This window comes from Motacilla alba, chromosome Z (assembly GCF_015832195.1).
Source record: "Motacilla alba alba isolate MOTALB_02 chromosome Z, Motacilla_alba_V1.0_pri, whole genome shotgun sequence".
In the NCBI taxonomy this organism is placed as follows: Eukaryota; Metazoa; Chordata; class Aves; order Passeriformes; family Motacillidae; genus Motacilla; species Motacilla alba.
Genome location: NC_052046.1, coordinates 54,574,263 through 54,597,367, shown reverse-complemented (window position 1 = coordinate 54,597,367; position 23,105 = coordinate 54,574,263). Strand labels below are relative to the sequence as shown.

The 23,105-nt window shown below is 37.6% G+C and overlaps 1 protein-coding gene across 3 annotated transcripts in view; it reads right to left on the bottom strand.

The window, feature by feature from the left end:
* SLC24A2 (solute carrier family 24 member 2) overlaps window positions 1-23,105 on the bottom strand; it is a 110,195-nt gene that overhangs the window by 23,831 nt on the left and 63,259 nt on the right. For 2 of the 3 annotated variants that reach the window (XM_038123921.1, XM_038123922.1), the window contains exons 5-7: window positions 13,274-13,324; window positions 5,774-5,869; window positions 4,061-4,146 (exon numbers count right to left, since the gene is read on the bottom strand). In XM_038123921.1, the coding sequence (XP_037979849.1) occupies window positions 4,061-4,146; window positions 5,774-5,869; window positions 13,274-13,324 (233 nt within the window). The remainder of the gene's footprint in view (window positions 1-4,060; window positions 4,147-5,773; window positions 5,870-13,273; window positions 13,325-23,105) is intronic. The other variant, XM_038123923.1, reaches the window with a different exon arrangement.

Sequence of the window (23,105 nt, the reverse complement as noted above, 5' to 3'; positions counted from 1 at the left end):
ATAAAGATCAACTCCTTTTGATAGCAGTACCTTCTCTTTAAGTTACAATGAGCAAACAAGATGCAGACATTTCCGTTAGACCAAGTGTGGCAACTGAAAAAGTATTTGGGCTTTGGAAAATAACCTTTTTATGATGAATCAAACAACTACCAGGAATGCTGGAATATATCACGGCCTTTCAACAAAGGCTGCTCTAATCTTCTCTATGCTCTCTCTGTATGAAATAGTAATGTTTAACATAGTTCAGATTAATACCCTGAGACAGAGAATGCAATGCTACTCACACTCTCACCAAGCTAATTTGATGTGAATGGAATGAGTATTCCAGGGCAGGGGAGATATGTCCCAATCAGTGCTCTGTCCTGAAATGGTGCTGCTGCTCTTCAGTGGGGAAGGCAAAACATGCTTTGCCAGACTGTTGCTCAGGTAAGTGGATTAAATCCAATGCAAGCAATGAAGCCTTTGCACCACTCTCCTATGACATAAAAATTGCCTCATATTTTCATGGAAAAGTTACCTCAGTCCAGGCTGGCATGCAAATACTTTCCAGCGGGGTTTCCATGGAAACAGGAAAAAACAGTGCGCATGTGTACGTGTGTATGTGTGTATGTGCGTGCACGTGTGCATGTGTGTGTGGGTGGGAGGAAAAGGTGTTATCTTCAGATTGGAAACTATTTTTAGGAAAGCCACAGGTTAAAACAGCTAGCAAATGCTAGTTAAGAAGGTGGCAGGGGGTGGAACTGGACTTCTCTAAAGGATCACATTCTGAAGGGCACTTTATAAAACATTTAATGAGCTAGTAAGTGTCCTTTCAGTCTTCCTTCATTTTCTTGTGCATGTTTGGTACCACTCTATGAAATGTCATATAACAGAGTCTTCTCCTCTGTGGCAACCTGCTAAAGGTTAAGAGACAGAATGTTGTAAGTAGAACAAAATCCCCAAGGAAGATGCAATATCCAGCAGAAAGGAAGACAATTTCTGACATCAAATAAAGCAGTAATGTGTTACAGATGGTATGGTGGGAGGAGGTATTGTTCCCTCCTGTGCCAGCTAAGAAATAGGAAGGCAACCATAGCAGGCTGTCTTTCTTAGTTGATGATCCCAGTTTTGTCAAAGAGTAGGATATCAGCTGCTACTTATAGTAAAGTGAGGCGATAAGAGTCTCACTATCTGGCACAAATGTTGCAAGGTACATTTTCTGGACACCCTTTTTGAATTTCTGCACGCAGCATTAGGAGAGAGTTTTTCTTGTTGCTCAAGGGCTTGAGGTAGAAACAGAACAGCTGAATTTCCCTGAAGGACAGTGGGGTAAGAAAAATGGGAGTTAAAGTCCTAGGAAAAAGGAAAAGGGAAAAGCAAGACAGTGGAGTTTGGAAGAGAAAAATGAAAAAATTAAAAACAAAAACCCCCAAATAAATTAGGTGAAATCCACCTAGTCATGACACCTTGCAGAAGTCATTAACTTGACAGCGTCCCAGCATCTGTCTTGTGTGGTGTTTCAGCTCTGTGTAAGCCTTTCCTTCTTTCTTGAAAAAGAAGCAAAGGAGGAAAGAAAAAGAATTTGGGAAAAATATAAAGAGGTTCCTTAAAAGCCCCTAAAAAAACCAGGAGAGGTATATGGAAAACTGAATCATGGCAATTGGGAGTATTATCCTTAAAAAAAATATTTTAGAAGTATATGAAAATCAAAATACAATATGAAAACTGTTTTTTTTCTCCTTTGCTTGCAGTCTTAGACTGAGACCATCTTTTCACAAGGGTCTTTTCCTCAACTTTGTAATTTTAAAATAATAGGGAATTTATAAATAAAATGCATATGTGCATATTCTGTTTTTACTAGAGGAACATAGAATATTTAATATACTTATTTTCAGACAATTCTAGCTCCAATATAGAGATTGATATTCTAAAATGCTTGTGCCCAGGGATTTAGACCCAGACACTATAATCTGCGTCAGTGAAAAGTAAGAAAAAACCCAGAAATATGCTTGTTTTGCTTGAGGAAAAAACATGAAGACCATAGTGGAACTTGAAAATGGAGGAGAAAGAATTAGATGCCTATGCAGGTCTTCTGTATCATCATGGCAAACATGCTTCTTCACAATGACCTGCTATGTGACTAGAGCCATTTCACATCCTGTGGTTTTCAGGACAGCATTTTTTTCCCCCAAAGGCATACTTGAAGCTTTGTCAGTCTAGACTGACAGTTGTCTCTAGTTTTCTCAGATCTAAGTTACCATTACCAGAACATGGAGGCACTAACAGTTCTTTTAAGGGATTTTTCTAAGCAGCACTTACAGATCACAAAACTTTATCCTTAGACTATACAAGTCGAAAACCTGAGACAAGCAATTTTATACTGTCTTTCCAAATTCTGCCACTACAACAATTCCTTTTGCATTAGAGTAAGGAAAAATAATCTAAATTTTGAACTACTTGATTGAATTCTACTTAGCAACAGAAGCAAATATTATCAATATGTACAATGGAGAACACTTGGTTACAAAAAGATCAAAATTCAAGACCATTTGTAGGTCAAGTTTTGAAAAGCTAAAAAGAAGGCTTAGGAGGGCAATGACCAAGTTCCCTTCTTCAACTTTTAATATTCATCAATGGAAACGGTCACAGAAATGCTGTGAGTGGCCTTCTGTGGTTGCCTGCAAGTTTTGTCTTCTATTAGTCGAGAGTAATCTTATTAGTGTCCATTAAGCCAATATGCAGATCAGAAGGAAACTGAACGACCCAGTATTATCTTCAGAGTGATGGAAAGGTGTTTAAGGAAGTTTGGAGAGGTGTTTAAGGAAGCTATGTACAAAAAGCCAGGCAATACATTGAGGAGAACCTCTGGTACACTACAGAGCTGGCAGAGACCCTGACAGTGAAGTACGGTCCTAAGTATTATGGAAGCCTATTTACTTTTTCCATGGATGAATAGACTATTTGTACTACAACTTCTCAAAAATTCCAGAATGTACTTTTAAATTGCAAAATATGTTTCAGCAACACTCAATCAGCCTAAGAAAGCTGCCAGGTTTCCACTGGGAGAAGACAAAATTGGAAAGGCCACTGGGGAGGCATCCAGCATGGACTATCTCAAAATGCTCTTAGGAGACTGCTAATTTTTATTTTGACAGCAGATACCTGAAATCCTTTCATTCAGATTGATGAAGCTAAATCTGCAGACTCATTCCTCCACCAGAGGAGGAACAAACCACCCTGCTTTGCTCTATTGTGCCATTTGGATAAGGATAAATCACGTATCCCACATCTAATACATAAGAATCATTGTTCAGAATGTCCTAATACTTGCTGAAATTAACATAAAAGTTCCAAAGCCTGCATAACTGCAAATTTAAACTGCCCAAGGGGAGATGAAAGGAATTACATATTGCTGAGTAATGTACTCTTGCAGTAATTTTCTCTTCTTCACCTGCAGTGACTTGAGACTGAAAACATTATCTCAAATGATAAAGCTCCTTGACCTTGCAGATTTCTGAAGCCTAGGAAATGTTTTATTGCAATGTAAATTAAAAGCATTTGGACATTGCTGTGATATGTGACTGCTTAAGATTGCTTTTTCTTCATTGTTTCCACTGAACATATTCAGTGGGAAAAAAATCTAATGAAGCAAGATAACAGAAGGCAGGATGCAGAAGTTTGTACAGGTCCTCTTTCGTAATGAATTTTGACTATTTCATGATGCACATCATAACAGGTTCTCCTAAGCAAACACTTTTTGTGCAATGTGACAAGCAATTTCTACTACCTATATTTACGGCTTCAAACATCTTATCTGTAAAGTAAAAATACATTTCCCAAAATAATAGATTCCAGACTCCTACCTCACCTTACACTAAAGGGTAGGGACAGAAGGCAAGATCTTTTACATATGGCAAACTGTACACTGGGTGCAGCTCTAAATGAAAACTAATAATTATGTAGACACTTCATACTGTCATCTTCTTTCTATTAAGATGTTTGTTTTCAGCGAAAAGCACAATCAAACATGCAATATATTTGCTAACACAAGAATAAAAAGAAGAAGAAAAAAGTAATTTACCTCTTCAACATTATGGGCGATTCCGTTCTGCACTGGTCCTGAATCACTTGGTGGTGTTACTGCAACTTCCACTTTTGCACCTTTCTCTGTGGTATCATCCATAGATAAGAGAGGGAAAACAACAGATCAGAATATTAAATTACAAATAAACTAGTGAGATAGCTGTCATATATTCAGTCTGAGCAAATTATCAAATACTAATGTTGAGTCAACATCTGTGTTAAAAAACAAAGAAAAGAATTTGCCTAGTACATATTTTGAATAAAAATCTTATAAGCAATGAGCTAGCATTTTGAGAAACATGTAAGTTCATTGCAATATTCAGTGCTCTTTGTTTATGCTAAATGCACTGAGCTAATACTTCAGGTAAAAAGTGACATACAGCATTCACCCCTGACTTTACAGAATGCACTGTGCTGAATACAGGTGAGGGGACACATTCAGCAATAAAAGTTTTATAACACACTAACCCCTGCAATTAGTAAAGTTGCTTCCAAGCTGTAATCCTCCTGTCTTCCATGCAAAAATGTGGGAAAGAGTAAACATATGGTGTAATAACAGCTAATAATAGAGGATGATCTTTAAACCAGAATCCCGTAGTCCTTGTGCTAAACTTCCACAGGAGTTAAAGGGATGAAGTTAGGCCTTAGGTTTCTGATGCCAAATTTATTAAAATTTATTCTTACTTTACTATCTTGAAATTCTCTAAGTGGTAATTACCTCTTTATATATGTGGTACATAAATGTGTCAATGGCCCAAAATCCCTTGGACAGTACAAAGTAAGGGGTAATTGCAATATGAAATGCCTTACTCAAGTTCAACATGCCTTATGGTATGCTCTTGTGCATAGAAGTAAATACAGCTGTCTAGTTACATTACTGCTATCCTGAGATTCTTCTAAATTAAAAATCTGAGATCACAGCCACAGCAGAGTGCCAGACTATCTGTAATTATTTCAGTATATGTGTTGTCTCTTAACCCCGCAGTCAGCATTATGGTTTATTAACAGACCATCCCAACCAACTCCCCGATTTTGGAAGCAAATACTATGTAAACATAACACAAGGTCAAAAAAAGTGTCAAGTAATAAAATTATTCAGATTTTATTGGACACTTTTGTATCTGGTTTTCTAATGCAGATAATATGATGAGTTAAAGTAGAGAAAACAGGTCATGGTACAGATTTTCCTTTAGCATAGGAACTTTGGAACCAAAATGAAAATTCTTGCCTTAATGGCAAACTCTATTAAGTTCATTTTCCACAATTAGTGTAGATGGGCCTCAATGACTCCCAGAAAGTAGTACACAGACAAATAAAATCTTAAATATGAAGGCGATGCTTTTTGTGATGAGGGTGGTACCATATAAAACACATATTCTACCAAGCATTTCAATAAATTAATTACATTTTCCTGTATATACTGCAAGGAAGTTTTGCTTCTCTCATTTCAACAAGTAACCAAAATCAGCTTTGTTTTTTTCTTTTCAACCTGCTAGAAGACTTTCTATATGCCTTGACTGGCTTTCTATTCTTGCATTTAACTTCTGTCCCATCCATAAATTTCATATTCTTTGGTATAGAGAATCAGAGTATTTTTATTAAAATAGCACACATAATGTAGGAGAAAGTTACAATTAACAATTTTCAAACAAAATAAAACAGTGAAAGAGACTCCCAGGCACAGGTGATAAATCTGCAACACTGCACTCACCATGATTAGCCGCTCCATTCTGCCTTTCACTGTCTTCCACCTGGCACTTTTTTTTGGCAATCTTATGCAGAATTGAGGCCCTTTCCTTGAACTTTCCTAAAAGAAAACATTGTCATTATTACAATGCAGCCATTTTGAGATGCAAAGTTTATTTGCCATAGCTTAGTCGCCATAGATCATTGCTGATAATCCATTTAAATTCCTTCTCAAACAGCAAATATGCTATTAGCTCATGTTCCCGTATACAGGGTTGGGGTTTTTTTCTTTCTTTCTTTCTTTTGTAGAAATTAAAATGTAATTTCTTTGAGAACTCAGCAATGAATAGAACAAGAAATTGAAACCAAAAGCTATGATTTTTTCTTTGGAAGAAGCCAGTAAAGTTTCACCTATAAATATGATGGTGTAAGATTTCAGCTGAAGCAGAAGATGAATACAGATGAATCAAGATATCATAAATAAGCACAAACAGTTTCAGTTCTCAATTAGTAGTACCGTAGAACAGAATTTCATATTAACACATATATTGCATTATAGTGAGTGTGGTCAGTTTTGTCACTTCGGACTTATTTATGTGTCTGGGACTTCTACTCACTTCAGTGCTTGGTAAAATTATGAAGAAGATTATTCTGGGATTTACTGAAAAACACCTGAAAGACAACACTATCACTTATCAGCCAGCATGGCTTCATGAGGGGAAAGTCCTGCTTATCAAACCCGATTTCCTTTTATGATAAGGTAACACACCCTGTTGATAAACAACAACTAATTTATGTGATCTTTTTGGATTTCAGTAAATCTTCCAATACTGGCTCTCACAGGATCCTTCTGGAAAAAATGTGCAGCCCACAGCTGGATAAACACATCATGTATGGGTGAGCAACTGGCTCACAGTTCGGGCACAAGGGGTTACAGTGAGTGGGGTGACATCAGACTGGGGACCTCTCACTGGTGGGGTTCCACAGGGCCCCAGGCTCAGCCCTTTGCTCTTCAACATCTTCATTAATGACTTGGATGTAGGACTGGAAGGAATACTCAGCAAGTTCCCAAAAAGGGAGGAGCTGCTGACTCCCTCAAAAGGCAGGGAGATCCTCCAGAGAGACCTTGACAAATCAGGAGTCTGAGCAATCATCAACCATATGTAGTTGAACAAGAGAAAGTGCTTCAGGATTCTTCATCTGGGATGGGACAACCCTGGATGCATGGACAGACTGGGAATGAGATGCTGTAAGCAGTGCCATGGAAAGGAACCTGGGGGTCCTGGTTGATGGCAAGTTGAACATGAGTCAGCAGTGCCCTGGCAGCCAGGAGGGCCAACCTTGTCCTGGGGTGCATCAGGCACAGCATTGCCAGCTGGGCAAGGTAGGGGATTGTCCTGCTCTGTTCTGAGCTGGGGCAGCCTCACCTCGAGTGCTGAGGGCTAGTTTGGAGGGTCATGATATGAGAAAGACATTAAACTGTTAGAGTGTCCAAAAGAGGACTACAAAGATGGTGAAGGACCTTGAGGGGAAGCTGTGTGAGGAGCACCTGAGGTCACTTGGTCTGTTCAGCCTGGAGAAGAGATTTGAGGGGAGACCTCATTGCCCTTACAACTTCCTTGTGAAGGGAAGAGGAGGGGCAGGCACTAATCTCTTCTCTGTGATCAGTGACAGGACCTGAGGGAATGGCATGAAGCTGTGTCAGGGAAGGTTTATGTTGGATGTTAGATAAAGATTCTTCACCCAGAGGGTGGTTGGGCACTGGAACAGCTCCCCAGGGCAGTGGTCACAGCCCAAGAGAGTTCAAGACACATTTGGACAGTGGTCTCAGGCACACACTGTGACTCTTGGGGCTGTCCTGTGCTGAGGCAGGAGTTGAACTCGATGATCCTTGTGGGCGCCTTCCAACTCAGCATATTCTGTGATTCAGAAGGGGAAGAAGAAGTCTCCAGAATACATTATTTTCATATCAGATTCTTAGAGGTAATTTTTCTTCTAAACCTGCCAGGCTGGGGCTTTTTTTGTCTCCCATGAAGTTAACCATACAGCTCAACCTCTACACTCTCTAGGGCAACACACTCTCCAGAAGTTCCAGGTTTTGTCACTTTTTATTGACCACTGTGTCCAAATGATACACTAAAACAAGGTAATGTCAAAGATGTCAATATTAGGTGAAACTAAACCCTTTTCTGCCTTCATAGATCTTTCTAGGTAAGGACTCTCTGGACATATTATGGACATCTTTTTTGGACATCTTATAACATCTGATGATGTGTAGAAAGTTGATGTATCTGCCTTTACTGATTTATCCTGATTGTTATTGCACTTTAAGCATTTTAAAATATTTTTAGACGTTTAACTGGTGGCTATTTTACAGCACATTTTCTAATTAAAAATACTATAATGATACAGGGTCTGTAGCTCTCTTAATTCTTCATCTCCAGTAAAAAAATTCTATTGAAAACTGTAGGTGTCCCTGCAGCAAAACCAGCACAGACGTAAGATCAGAAGCTATTTCAATGGAATTATATAAAAGAATAACAGTGGAAAGTAAAAGTAAGAAGTCATGAATTAATTCAGTTATTTGGATAACAGTCTGTTCTTGCCAAGCTAAAAACTTGGAGAAATTCCAAGCATACAAGGGTAAATCATTAGTCAGGAAAGAAATCCTCTCTTCCCTCCTTAAAATGGAAGCTTCACACCCCTGTACCCACACTTCTGTACATGGAGAAGCATATGAGCAGTTCCCTGGGACTAGCAGCTATCATTTGCTGGGAAGTGGAACTAATTTTTCAACAGTAAACCACTTGGAAAGTAATCAAAATACCACAAATACTTAATAAGCCATACTGTCCATTCTGCATTCCCTACCTGTTCACAAACACATCATGCTCCAAAAAAAAAAATCACAATTAGCAATTCACAACATTTTGCAAATACTATTTTTTGGCACCCAGAGTTAAACGCCTGCAGAATAGTATTTAAGCATAGAACACAATCATAAATAAAAAGGCATCCCATTATTTCACTTCACAGGGTAAGAGGCAGAGCTTCTAGTTAGAAGGGAAGAAGCAACAAAAAGTTAAAGAAAGAGAGAGTGAGAGAAAGAACAGGAATTTTTTGGGACAGCAGATAAAAGAGAAAAAACCCCAGAAAAAAATACACATCATGTTCCCAAATATTTTAGGCCAAAATGCTGAGTCATGGTGGTTCCTAACTTCTTTTGAAAGAGTAGGGGCATTTAAAACTGCTTATCCAGAAGAGTGGGTAAATATTAAAAGGTGCCTGATATAATTTCAATCTCCTAAAGGATTGTGATAGCTTTCAGATTCCAACTCAGCTTTATCTGTTTGAGAATTCAGCTTGTGATGCCACATATATAAAAATGCATTTTATGCAAGCAATGAAAGTGATGCAGCTGATGCATTTCTGAAAAATATCTATGCAGTCATCCATGTCCCCACCTATTCCAAGATGGTGTAGGACCTTTCAATGAGAGGTCCAGTTTTAGAGGTTAATTAAAATGATGAAGAACCTAAGGATAGTCTAGTATTTTATTTGAGACTGTGTGAAACTACGTAGGTTTTCTTAACAGAGAAACATGGCCACCATTGAACTGAAAAGAAAATGTCTTTGCAGAGATTCACTGGTTTTGATTAGTTTAATTGAATGTGTCCTCCATTTTGTCACGTTTACAAAAACCTCTCAGCATCTTTAGAAAGAATTTCTGACACTGACTTTTAACAATTTTAAGTTACACAATTTCATTGAGGAGACTGTTCCACGATTGTAAGTCATTGTCATGGAAGTTAAAATCAACATTTGAAATAGAAAATGTGTTTTGTTTTATTTTTATTTCTCAGTAAATGCATGATTCAGTTTACATTGTTTTACATCATTACCTTTGATTAGATTCACTCAATGTAGATAACAAAAGTGCAAGGAAATTATTAAAAAGCATTATTAACTATCAAAAACATGAAAATGACAAAAGCAGTAGTATTGGCCTGCATGAAGACACTGAAATGTAGAAAAGACAGCAGAGCAATGCCCCCTCCCTCCCTCCAGCCCTCCCTCCCTTTTTACTACCATTTTCCTCCTTTAAACCAAACCAAAACTTGTTCTCTGAAGGGGAAGCACACAGCCACCAAGAAAAAGAACCAGCTGAAGATGTATATAAGTAATTCTAATTTTCAGAAAACTGCTAAGGTCCATCTTAGGCACAGATCTTCTCTCATGTCTTTTTCCTTATCTTTAGGTGGGATCATTAAATAAAGCAATCATAGGAATCTTACGTCACTGTTCTTATTTCTAGAATGTAGGTGCCTACGTTTCCTCTGGAACAGTCCTATGTACTATGGCTTGACTATGTAACAGAGATTTCCACAATAGGTGGTCCAATGAGAGTTTAGATGAATAAAAATGCATGCTTCCATGGACCTAAAATAGGACAGATCGCTATAGAAAATTCTTAGTTAGTCTAGGTTCACTAAACTCCAACGGATTTGGCAGTTTATTTTAGTTTGCAAAGAATAAAGCAGAAGGAAGAGATGATCAAGGCCAGATGATTACTAAAGAAGGTAGCTTAAAACTACATTGTTTTTTGTTTGAATAGATACAAACAAATCAGTATTGTATACTGTAGATAAGTGTTGATCTGCATGAGTAACTCCAGCTGGCATCAGTTGGCAGAGATTCTCCTCCTGATAAAGGATATATTAAAAAGCCAATCCTTTATCTACAAACTCAATTGCAGTCTACAGGCTCTGGGTCAGAAAAAGTTCTGATTTGATGTGAAAACAGTTCTTCAGAAATTCACTAATTAAAAAAATTCAAGACTCTACCAATTGCCTTGTTTTCAGTCTGTGATCAAAGGAAACATACTGCATCTATCTAGCTATAGCCAAGCTTTCATGAGTCTGAACATGTCAAATCTGTGGCTCTTGAGCACTCTGAACTGTACTTACTAATTCTGCTTATGACCTGCTGTGGAAGATAACTAGTGAGTGACTACTGATCTAAATCCAGAAATACACCCTACATGCTTTCTCCTTTAAGATCAAGCAGAAATATCAAATGAAAACACATGCCATTTTGTCATGTTGTAGACTATTGGTGGAGCACAAGATTACAGTAAGCGTCTCTTCTCATCTTGTGGCGCACATTTACTCTCTCAGTTTGACCTGATTAATCTAAAATTAATTTAAAGTCACTTTCAGACCAAAGAGAAATGATCAAAACAGTAGCAATCAGTTTCTAGTATATGGAGCGCAATGGCTCTCTGGCCATTAGGCTGAATGTGATTGTGTATTATAGCTTAAACATTAATTCCTATCCCTGATTGTTCTGATGCAGCAGGAAGAACAAATGCACCTGAGTTTCTTCACTGGAGGACTGAAAGAATATTCTGTATGTTCACTCCAGGCTTGAGGACTGGACATGAGGATGTCACAAAAAAATCAATGGATTTGTAACTGGATTTATATATTCCTGTGACTAAGTTGCTGTCCAAAAGGTACAAAACCCTCAGTCATAAAAAGGAAGAGAAAGAAGTAAATGTGTAATGCAAGTAAGCGTGACGCAGAGTAATAGCAACTAAACTTCTGAAAATCCAAACAGAAAGCTGAAAATATAGTTCAGCTTTGATCAAAATACAACTTGTGAGATACACGAATCATTACTTGCCTTGTGAAAGACAAGACAAAATTACACTGATTGTATTTGAGTAGGTAAACTCCATCATAGACTCTTGTCAGTGTTAGTGTTTCCAAAGAAGAGCTTCCCTTTTATTTCTGCTACTGGATTTTTCCTGTCGCTACAGTATGGTCCTGAATGATTTATTCATGAGAAATGCATTCTGAGGTGACATTGAATATTAAAAGCATTACTTCTGCATAGGCACTGGAATAATATATATATATGTATGTATTATACTGCAATAGTGTTTCCCTACAAATAACTACATTTAGATGCCAATAGAGTATTTATGAATCTCAGAAGGCTGCTTTTGAAATAATAGATATGATACTTCACCATAAAAAAGAAAAACCTTAACATACCCATGTTTAAGGCTACAATAATAAATTACCTTTCCATCTTGATTGTAACGAAGACTGTGATAAAACATACTGTAAAAGCTTTATCTCTGGTAGCCATATCTGAGTGGCCCAGGTTAATGGCTCCTAACAGGTGCCATACACCTCTTGAGAGGTGTATTTAAACAATGTAGACACCACTGTTTGCCTGTTAAAATCTACTTTCAGGCATCTTTTCTTATATTGGTACCACCCCTGTGAACCAGATGCTTAATCTGGGCCATGGAGCACAGCGAGGCAAGACCATTCTATGAGCTCAGGCCTGCCACAGATGAAAACAGCATCTTCCAACACCTGGTGCAAAGGTGTATGGAACCACCTCCCACAGCCAGCCCCAGAACCAGATGGTTATATTGGTGTATCAACAGCAAATACAGAAAGAGGGAAACAGGCATTATCACTTTCCATCCTCCCTGAGGAATGATCATGAGTAAGTCATGCAATGAAGATTCTCTTAAAGTCTTCAAGATTATTCAACACTAGAAAGCAACTATGTTTTCAAAAATAGAGAATTACAGTATTTATCTTAAAGCCCCAGAATTAAAAACAAGTATGAATAGGTGGCTAACTTTTCTACAGGCCTCAAGATTTTCCCTATCCCCAAACATCTGCTGCTAATCTCTAAATTTAACACAATGAAAACATCTGTCTGGAATTATAATTAGAAGGATGGACAAGAGGCCTTGATCCTACAGACAATCAGGTCTCAGTTCAGGGATTGTAGAAATGCTGATCACACTAGGACAAAAAGCATATGTTGGAAATTTAGTATGGAGTTAACTGCTTTCCTGAATTAGTATGATAGAACTGCAGAGCTTTTGAATCAGCAGAAAAATTTCCTGAGATTTCACTGAGCCCTGATTCAGGCCTTAATTACTTCCTTTTTATATTGCTAGAATGAGGATTTCAAACTGCAAATTTTCTGCATTGCAATCAAGCATACAATTAATACACCAGGAATAAACACGCCTAGTTTATAAAGGTTATTCATTTCAATAACCTTTTCAATAATACCATAATTTTCAATAATACCATAAACTGAAGTCACTTAGCAATTGTTCTGAGTGATTTGAAAATCCATAAATTAATTTCTCTTCTTGAATGCATTGTAAAACATGGCATCAAATAAGCACCTACAATGTTATACTGTGCCATATAATTTGCAAGCATGGTTTTGCATATGTTCTTTGCTAAAAGCATCCCATTGTATTTTCTTACCTGAAATAGCAGAACTGAAATGTTGAAAAGAAAGACTTGAAGAAAGAGTTATAACTGATTGAGCCACCAATAAACACATGCAAAAATGAGTTATTCAAAAATGAAGAAAATGAAAATAGGACCAAGAAAAACAAAGGAAAATGTAAACACAAAAAAGGCACTTGGAGGGCTTCAAAAAAAGCTCATACAAACAATTCTAAAATATTTCTTACCTTCTTCAGTCATTGTGTCATAATATTTTAGGTTTCCATATGATCCAAGCTCTATAACATCACAGTAAAAGACACAGAGATAAGGAACCAGCAGACATTCAAGAAATGTACATGTTTTTGCATGTGCTTCATAAACTGGAACAGTGATTATGCAAAACATTTTCCAGGACAACGAAACACAGATTACAGAAATGGCACTGCTTTCCCCCTCCAAAATTTCACAAGTCATTGACTTTAGCTAAAGTGTTAAACTTGCTAAAGTGAGATGTAGGAGAAGCACTGAAATCTAAAATTTAGCCTTTTCAAGTTTCTTGCCAATTTGGTGCCTTTACATTTGGGAAAACATTATAAACCCTGAGAGTACCTAAACAGCGGTAATTTTGCAAACTAAGCTCATTTATCATTCCCCAGGTCAGACATTCAAATACTTCTGTATCCAAATAAAACAAACATGTTTCAAAACACATAATTTTAGGAGCTGTTCATAATACTATCTCCCAAATACTGTTTTGATACCAGTGCTGATATTGACTGGCTTTAGAGGGGCTACTTAATTTAACCACTCTCTTGTCACTCATGAAATTAGGAAAAAAGTTACTTGCTTCATCACGTGATATGACACCTAAATTAATTAAATCATTCAATAGATCTGAATATACTGAATTACTAGATTCTATCAGGGTGGAAAAAAGAATGGAATGCAGAGGTCTCCAGGTCTGTAGGGCTACTACTATTTGTTTCTGTGTGCTAAAATCTTGCATGAAATCACCTTTTTACTCCAGATGTGGCTTTACACTACTTTTCTTGAAGTAATATTTGGCATACACATTATTGTATGTATAAACACAATAATTAATATAAACCTACAAAACAGGACAATGAAAAATTAATCTCAAGAAGGAGTTTGTAAATGGTCTGGCTGAGGAATTTGTGGATGACCACTCATCATTTTTATGAAAAGTTTTGCAACTGAGTTTCTGAGCATCTAACCTTTGACAGAATGTAACCACTAGGAAGTGGATACTTAACAGTTTGATGGTGCTTTTTTCTTTGCAAATATTCTCTTTCATATTTATGAAATACCTTAAGTAATTAAATGCAAAAGAGATATCCAATTATTTTGTTTTTCAGTGATGCATGATGATTTTTCAACAATTTTTCACAGCAGTGATTTTCAGTAGAGACATGGCTATTAGTTTTTCACTGAAAAATACTGTGATGATATCAAATCTGACACTGAGAGATACATTTAAAAAATAAAAATAAAAGAAATCTTACATCTTTTGCAGAGACAGAGAATGCCTTATGTAACTAAAATATACAGGGTATTATCACTGTTTTTTTTAGTACGTATGATTGGGTTGTAATGATTTTTCATAGGCATATTATAAAGAAACTTACAAGTATACATATACTCTTGCTAGTAAAATGTAGTGTCTTACTTGCCCATAAGTAAGCCGAATAGAACAGGACATTAAGTCTCTCTTAAAGCAAAGAAAAATGTAATTTAAAGACAGAATTTAATATATTGTTTTACGTCAATAAAGAATGCATATACTGTTTTTTAAAATTTTCTTAGTCTTGCAACAAAATCTTTGTAGCTGCTAGTACATATAAGAAGCTATTGTCCTACCATCCTAATTTTAGTCCTTACCTAGAAAGAGCTCCCAGTAACTTCAATATAGGTGCTCCTATATACAGCATTTGGAACTACTTGTCCTATTCAATAAGGGCTCAGTATTTGCTGATTCTATGGGCAGCACCTTTGCTTTTACTTGTTCTCACTGATCTTTGCCTTCATGTGTCTGGGGTCTGCTTTGCTAGAATCTGGGCTGAGGCATTCACTGGAGATTGAGTCAGGACTGAAACACACATGCCAGAAAGAGTCTGCCAAAAGGAATGTAAAAGCAAATAAAAAATGGAGGCACATGGAGAACAAAATGTTGGCAGAGAGAGAGTGCATGAATGAAGTTGAGAAGAACTTCATCATTACACCAAAGCAACAAACTTCAGAATTAACAGAATAGCATGAGGCTTCTGACTCAGCAGATGAAGCAGAAGAGATTTCAGAGGAAACCAACAACAACTGTGAATTCTAAATCTCAAAATTAAAAAAAAAAAAAAAAAAAAAAAAAAAAAAAAAAAAAAAAAAAAGGGGTGGCAGCAAGGCAGGACATTTCACACACTGGCAATCCCATTTAAATCTATTTACTTCCAATCTGAAGTGAGAGATAAAAGACAAACAGCAAAGAAAAGAAAAAGGGTCAATCTGACCTTACAGAGACCAAAAAAGAAGAGAAACAAGGTGATGCATGACAGTGCATGATGCTGATGATAATCATGTTCTGGGAACTTCAGCACTTCAACACACCAAGGATTATACTAGGTTAATTCCTGCAGTTAGCAAAATTATTTCCAGGAAAACTCCAATCTTGCTGGTGAGATTATGTTCTCCAAAGCTTATAGTCCTACACCCAGAGTGGAACGCTTTATACAATCATCAGCCCACTGACTGCAATGCACTACCCAGAAAACATCAGCTGCATGTATTCACATGTATTATATTTGAGGGTTTTAAGATTACTTAGGTCAGTGCTGCTTGGCAGCATGACAGATCTGCCTCTACACAGTCTGCCTCCAATATATGGTACTTCTGCTGAAAAATTTGGACTAAATCTGCTCTTTGTTTTTGAATTCTCCTGTTATACCAAGATATACCCTGTTTAATATAACTTTGAGTAAACAGAAAACTAAGTACTTTTCAGAAAAAAAAATATTATATTGGAATAATTTCACAGCTTTAGAAGTAAGTTTGTTCGAAGTGGAATTGAAAAGGGTACTTGAAAAATTATCCCCAAATCCAATACAATTAAAATTTGACAATTCCGTTTTTGTGAACATGCTATGCAATTCCCATGGTGAGGTCATAGTAGATAGACTGGATGGCAGCCAGTACCTGCATCCCTGCTGGTCACATGGAACAAAGAGGATGCAGAGATGCAGCTTAACAGCTGATCCCCAGCAGTTACAGAGTCACTGAATTAATTTGTTCCCTTCTGCATATTTTTACACCAGAAAAGAACAGAAGGTTCCCAGTAATCCTGACTGACATTCCTGAAGGATTACAGCAACATTTGTCTTACTACGCACTGTTCTCTACTGTGTTTGCAGGGGTCACACCACATCAAAGCAAACAGAAAAATATTGTTCGTTAATGGGGCTATGTTATTTGTGATTTCAAATTACATTCAAGACACCAAGCATGGCTTCACCAAGAGAAAAGTCCTGCCTGATCAACTTAGTGACCTTCTACAATGGACTGACTACATCAGTGGACAAGGGAAAAGCTACAGATGTTACTTATCTGGACTTCTGTACAATCCCCTCATGCTCCCTCTCAATGAATTGGAGAGAGATGTATCTGTGTTAGTGGAAAAAAATTGACTGGATAGTTGCATCCAGAGGGTAGTGGTCAACTGCTCAGAGTCCTGATGGATGCTGGCAGTGAGTGGCATCCCTCTGAGATCAGTGTTATTTAATATCTTCATCAACTACGTTGACAGGGGAGATCAAGTACATTCTCAGAAAGTTTGAAGACAACATCAAGCTAAGTAATGCAGTTGCCACATCCAAAGGACAGGATGTCCTTCAGAGGGACCTGGGCAAATGGGAATGAGAATTTCATAAGGTTTAACAAGCCCAAGCGCAAGGCACTGCACCTGGGTTGGGGCAATCCCTGGTTCCAACACAGGCTGGGGGATGATCAGAGGGAGAGCAGCCCTGCCAAGAAGGACTTGGGGGTGCTGGGGGATGAGAGTTTGGACATGACCCAGCAATGAGCACTCACAGCCGAGAAAGCCAAATGTGTCCTGGGCTGCATCCAAAGCAGCATGGGCAGCAGGGCCAGGGAGGGGATTCTGCCCATCTGCTCTGCTCTGCTCTGCTCTGCTGGGACCCCACCTGCAGGGCTGCATCAGCTCTGGGGTCCCAGCACAGGAAGGACATGGACCTGTTAGAGAGAATCCACTGAAGGGCCACCAAGATGATTAGAAGGATGGAGCACCTCTCCTATGAAGACAGAACACTTGGGCTGTTAAGCATATAGAAGGCTTTGAGAAGACCATAGAGCAGCCTGTCACTGAAAGGGGAACAGCAAAAAAAATGGGGACAAACTTTTTAGTAGGAGTTACTGTGGTAGAAAAAAAGTAGATTCACACTAGACATAAGGAAGGTATTTTTTATATGGTAGATGTTGAAACAATGGCCCAGGCTGTTCAGAGAGATGAAGTAAATGCCCTATGCCTGGATGTATTCAAAGTCAAGATGTACAGGGCTCTGAGCAACCTGACTGGTTGAACATGTCCCTGCTCGTTGCAGGGAGATTGTCCTAGATGATCTTTGAACGTTCATTGCAACCAAACTCTTCTATGATTCTATTAAATAAGATAGCTAATAACTCAGTTTATTTTACACTTACTAAGTATACTAAGTACATACTGTCTGTGGTGAAATACTAATTTCTGTCTCTTACGTATATAGCCCCAGGCTGCCATAGAAGAAAAGCAGAACCAATATTTCTCTTCACTCTCCTGCAACTAAGATCTCAGACACAGACTGCAGCTGACCCAAGTAAGGCCAGAAATGAGCCTGTCTCTGAGTTTCTAGAACTACTCATCAGCCATACAGCTTTTGTAGAGACAGCAACCTGAATTACTAAAGGTGTGTATCTGTTCATGGAAAAGTCAAACTCTGACTTTTGTCAGAAATGTATATCTTCATGTAAAGTCAGACTCTCAAATGCAAGACCCCAATTTTGGATTTCTTAAAAAAGGCATGAGACTTTCACTTTGCATAAAAAATGTATTTGTGTGAGAATTCATGTTACACTCCTCCAACTGTATTAAAAGCTTAGAAGTTGATATATCTATTATTTAAAACAAAACTGGTAAAGAGAAATTGCTGATGGCAAACCCATAATTTTTAGCATGACTACACAGTTGTATTTACTAGACACTCCTTTGTTTGACTTCTACAGTCATGAAGGTGTCAAGGCTTTTTTTATTTGATTTTTTTTTTAAAAAGCCAAAAAATTGGTCAAAGGAATTGGAGGAATTGATATGATAACATCAAGGAGCAAAAGGATGTCTTTACTGTTTTTTCTGCTAGATGTCAAGGTTTTGAGAAAATTTAAATTAGATGTTCAGTCTCAACAAGAAACAGAAAAAGAAGGCCACTTTAAAACTTTTCTAGTTAAGTTGTAGTGACTATCCAAACTCAACCAGAATCATAGTTGGATTTGGTTTCAGCAATGACGTTAGATTAGGAACAAAGATCTCTTGATGCTAAGAACTTGTGAAAGAGTTAGTGAAGATTAAAACTGTTAAATGTTACAGTTTTAAAATTCGAGTCCTAACCTCTAAGAGATCTTTAACAAAAGAAAATGGCTTTTTACTTACACTATTAGAAGAAAAACACACAAAAAATCCCACCAACTGAAGAATACCAGTTTAAAAAGAAAGAATTATTTGAAATAATTTTTTTTCAGTGAATCTGATCTTATTTGGGCTCCTATCATTCACAAACTTCTTAAGCCTCTTCACTTTCTTATTGAGTAATTATATCCCATCTGGGATAGACTAGGACTGCTGTGGGAAATTGTAGTATCATGGCAGAATGCAGAGGAGAGAAAACAAATATTCTTTTAAAAAGCAAAATACTTATTCTGTTACTACATCTGGCTAATCAGATGCTGTACTCTACATTTTCACTTGTGGACCTTTCAGCTGCCAGTTCTTCAAAAATGGCGACTTTGCCATTGAGTTATTTCTGTGAAAAATACAAAAAGATCCCTTTTGGATATAAGTAAAATAGTTAAAAATTGCACTGAATTTCAGAATTACAACTTTTTTGCTTATACTACTACCAGTACTGCTTTATCAATGGTTCCTAAACAAACACAGAAAATAATAAGAATTAAGTCTTTCAGGTACTTGGCTATTAGCAGTACACTGAGAGTAACTAAATCATTTAATACTTTCAGCATCTGAGCTCTAGTAACATGTGGTCACCTTTATCCTTTTAAATTGCAAGCCTTCTATTCCTGCTCTCTCCTCATGTGTCCTTGCCCTGTTGTTGTTTTGTTGGTTTTTTTTTAGGTGGTTTTGCCCTAAAAATAATTACAGTTGTTTGCTTTTATATAATTAGTTTATTGCAATTTTATCAAGCTGGAGTGTGAATAAAAATACAACTAAAAGTTTTTACAATCATATCAGCAGAGTTTTGGGCAGCTTACAACAGTGACAACATCCAAAAGTTAGATCTACCTATTAATTTGCTCTTAGTGCAACATTTAAAATGAACAGTGAAAATCCACTGTTTTCAATCCATGCCATCTAACAAATCTCCTTGTGATGACAAATGGAAATTTGTTGGGGTTTTAATTGATATGGGCTAAAGAGCAAATGTTTTTAAGGGGATGGTCAATGACATATGCAGTGGAGCAGAAAGTAAATTAAATTACCATTGCATGTCAGACCCAGATTTTGATATTTTAGGTGTTTTTATTTCACTTAAATTAAAAAAAAAGCATGAAGTTGCTCGTTCCTGAGAGCTTTGTTTCTTCTTCTGTCATAAGATACCTTTTCCCATCTGCCATCAACTCTTGAAGACAAGTGTCATTCTCTACAATGCAGTAACACCAAAAGAAAACCAATACAACAGAATTGACTTGGCCTGGATCAAACATGATTCCTGCTGACTTTAAAGATGGTATTTATCTTCAAACAATTTTCAAATATTCAGGAAAATGGGAATTTCAAGGTGTAGAAGTGAAAACCTCATTCTGCGATGATATTGGGAGTTCAACAACTGATTCTAGTGGGATCAGGATTTCCTTGCGTGTTTGTTGGGCCAGACACTGTAGGTCTGGAAACCTACAACCCCAACTGAATAAATTTCAGCTGTTTTGTTTTCCAGCATATCCAAGGAGAATAACAGAAGACAGCATGCCTTCCTTTCACTAGCCAGTCACAAAATCCAACCAACTTCTGCATGATAAAGTCATCTGTCATGTGCAAACTGTACTAAAAGAAATCTCCCACTTTTCAGCTTCAATGGCAAGCCCCTCACAGACACTGCTATTCCCTGACCTGTACAGGTTTATACATTGCTTATGTTCTTTGTTGTTCATATTTTTAACAAAGAAATACTGAAGTAGGAAGAAACTTAAGATGAAGCTAAAGCCATTAAGCATGTAAAGACGTAGTCAGGACAGCTGTACCCCGTGCTGGGATCATGCTTGTATTTAAATATTCAGGTATTCCTTGCATTCTCTGTAGGGAACCCCAAGAAAAATACACTGTGTGAAGAACAGAGCAACACAGGAAAAAAATACAGAGAAGAGAAACAAGAGTTCTGCCTTCAGTGTACAGCTCGAGTAAAGTTAAAACAACAAAAGAGGGCATGCAGAAGTAAATTGCTGTGAAAGCTCACAACAAAACCAACAGAAGGATTACATTTCAGATTCAAAACAAAATTAAAAAGGCATCAGAAAATTTTCATTTTTAACTTTTTCCTCCTACAAAGATCAATACGGATTTTAAAGGGAGACCTATGCTTCAATTTTATATAAGTAGAAATCTTCCCAATGAAACTAACACAACAATGAGTTGTGCCTTCTCTCTGAGCCTTGGGAACCTCTGAAGATAAGCAGATCTGACACTTACTGCTACTTAGAGTTGGAGAGCATTAACAAAGAGCTAAATTTTCCCACTGAACTGCCCTTTCTGAGAGAAATCTGCAAGGCTTTCATTGCCCACAAAGTTATGTATAACAAAAACAAAGTGAGTTTTTAATATCTGTGGGTAGGATAAAGTTGCAAGCCCACTCACCTTATAGTTATGGAAGTGCAGCCTCTGTTACTTAGAAAAAGCAAAACCTATATGCCCAAAGTATGACAAGAATGAAATGGTTCCTGTATGTAAGGTAAATAGATCCATTCGGTAAAAGAATTTAGACTTTGAATGTTTATTTCTTTGATTGTCACTATATATTTATGATTGACATATTAAAAAGTCAACGGAACCAAAACCTCATAATAAAATTCTCTTCACTAGCCCAAGACATCATTTTTCTCTATGCCAAAATCACACATTTTTATAGACAGCTCAGGTTCCACAGCTGTTACAGTGACATTTATATGGTCTGTGTGTTACACAGAAGTTTGTAAATACAACTGCTATCCATTCTTGGTTTGAAGTCCTAAGTAATACTGGAGGAAACAGCTATCTAATTTCTCTCTCTCTTTTTCTGACAGATATGAACTAGGCTATCTAAAATATGTCTCTGCCTATTTAAATAGACATGCCCTTAGCTGTAACCTATATGGGTTTCTATTCTACTTATGCTGTTGCTGACTCTGGCACCATGGGGCGTTTGATGTTTTAAGATACTCTTCTCATCTACACTGTCATGGAACCTCAGGTATCTAAGTTAGGAGCACAATTTTGGTGGTCTCTATCATAGTTGAAACGTAGTGAAAGGTGAAAGAAGACCTTGCTGGAGAATGATGTGCCTCACTGCTTCACCCATCTCATTTAGCTGTTTGAAAACTTCCCCAGGAAAAAGCTTTCTTCTTGCAAATGACTGCATGGAGAGTCATGCCACTGAAAGCAAAAAAAAAAAAAAAAAAGAGCCACTGCAGCAACAGTGACCAGCAGCACCCTTAGGGTGCTCCACTAGGCAGAGCACTGCCACCAGGTCAAGGTGGTGATATTTTGTTTCCACCAGTTCTCACGAGACATAAGTGGGTGCTGGGGGATCACCAGTACGGGGCAGTCATTGACATTGCAGAACCAGTCCAGCATTTGGCTACAAAGATTATGAGGGCACTGGAACACTTTTCATCAGAGGAGAGGCTGAGAGCTAGGACTATTCAGCCTGGAGGAAAGTAGGTTCAGGGAGCTCTTATCCCCATGTATAAGCACCTGATGGGACAGAAAGAACAAAAAGGAACAACACTTCCCTCAGAAGTGCCTATTGACAGGGGAAGAATCAATGGAGACAATCTAAAAACCAGAAAATTCCATCCAGACACATATTAGGTAGGATGATGAGCAAACACCCAAATGTGTCTCCCAAAAAGACTGTGGAGTTTCCATTTATGAACATTTTCAAATCATGACTGGAAGCTGTCATAGTCAACCTGCAGAAGCAGGCAGTTGGACTAGCTGGATTCTGTAATGCACAAAGTCCCTTTCAATCTAAATGAGAAAAAACCACATCACCTTGGTGAAAGCTACACACATAAAAGGAGTATGAGTATCTGCCTGATGTGACACTGCACTTTGAAGGTTAGCCTAATTGTCCTTTTCATTGGTTTCCCACCATCATATCAGACTGAAATACCATAGGAAGGAATTAAAGAGAAAACACTGTATTATTATTAAGAGCTACTAATATGTATCCAAGCCTGGCAGGGAGCCCCCATCTTCTCTGGCAGAAATCCCATGCAAACATTTCAGTCTGCAGCTGAGAGGAGAGCCAGAACAGTCTGAGCACTGTGCTCAGAGGACTGTTTTTCCTTGATGGGAGAGAAGAAGAGCCAAGGACAAGCTAGGTAAGAACAAAGGTGCAAGAAGAAGGACGCTCAGCTTCTTTGCAGGCCTGTGGGTATGCCTAAAGGATGCTCAAGAATGATGAAGGATTTAAAGCAGAGATAGTTAACAACATATAAAATTACTTCTATAGATTTTGTCTAGATTTCCATATTTCTTCATGTTAAACAAAATACTTTTGTGCCTATATAGTTCTAAAGATGTATTTCTTCTCTGGC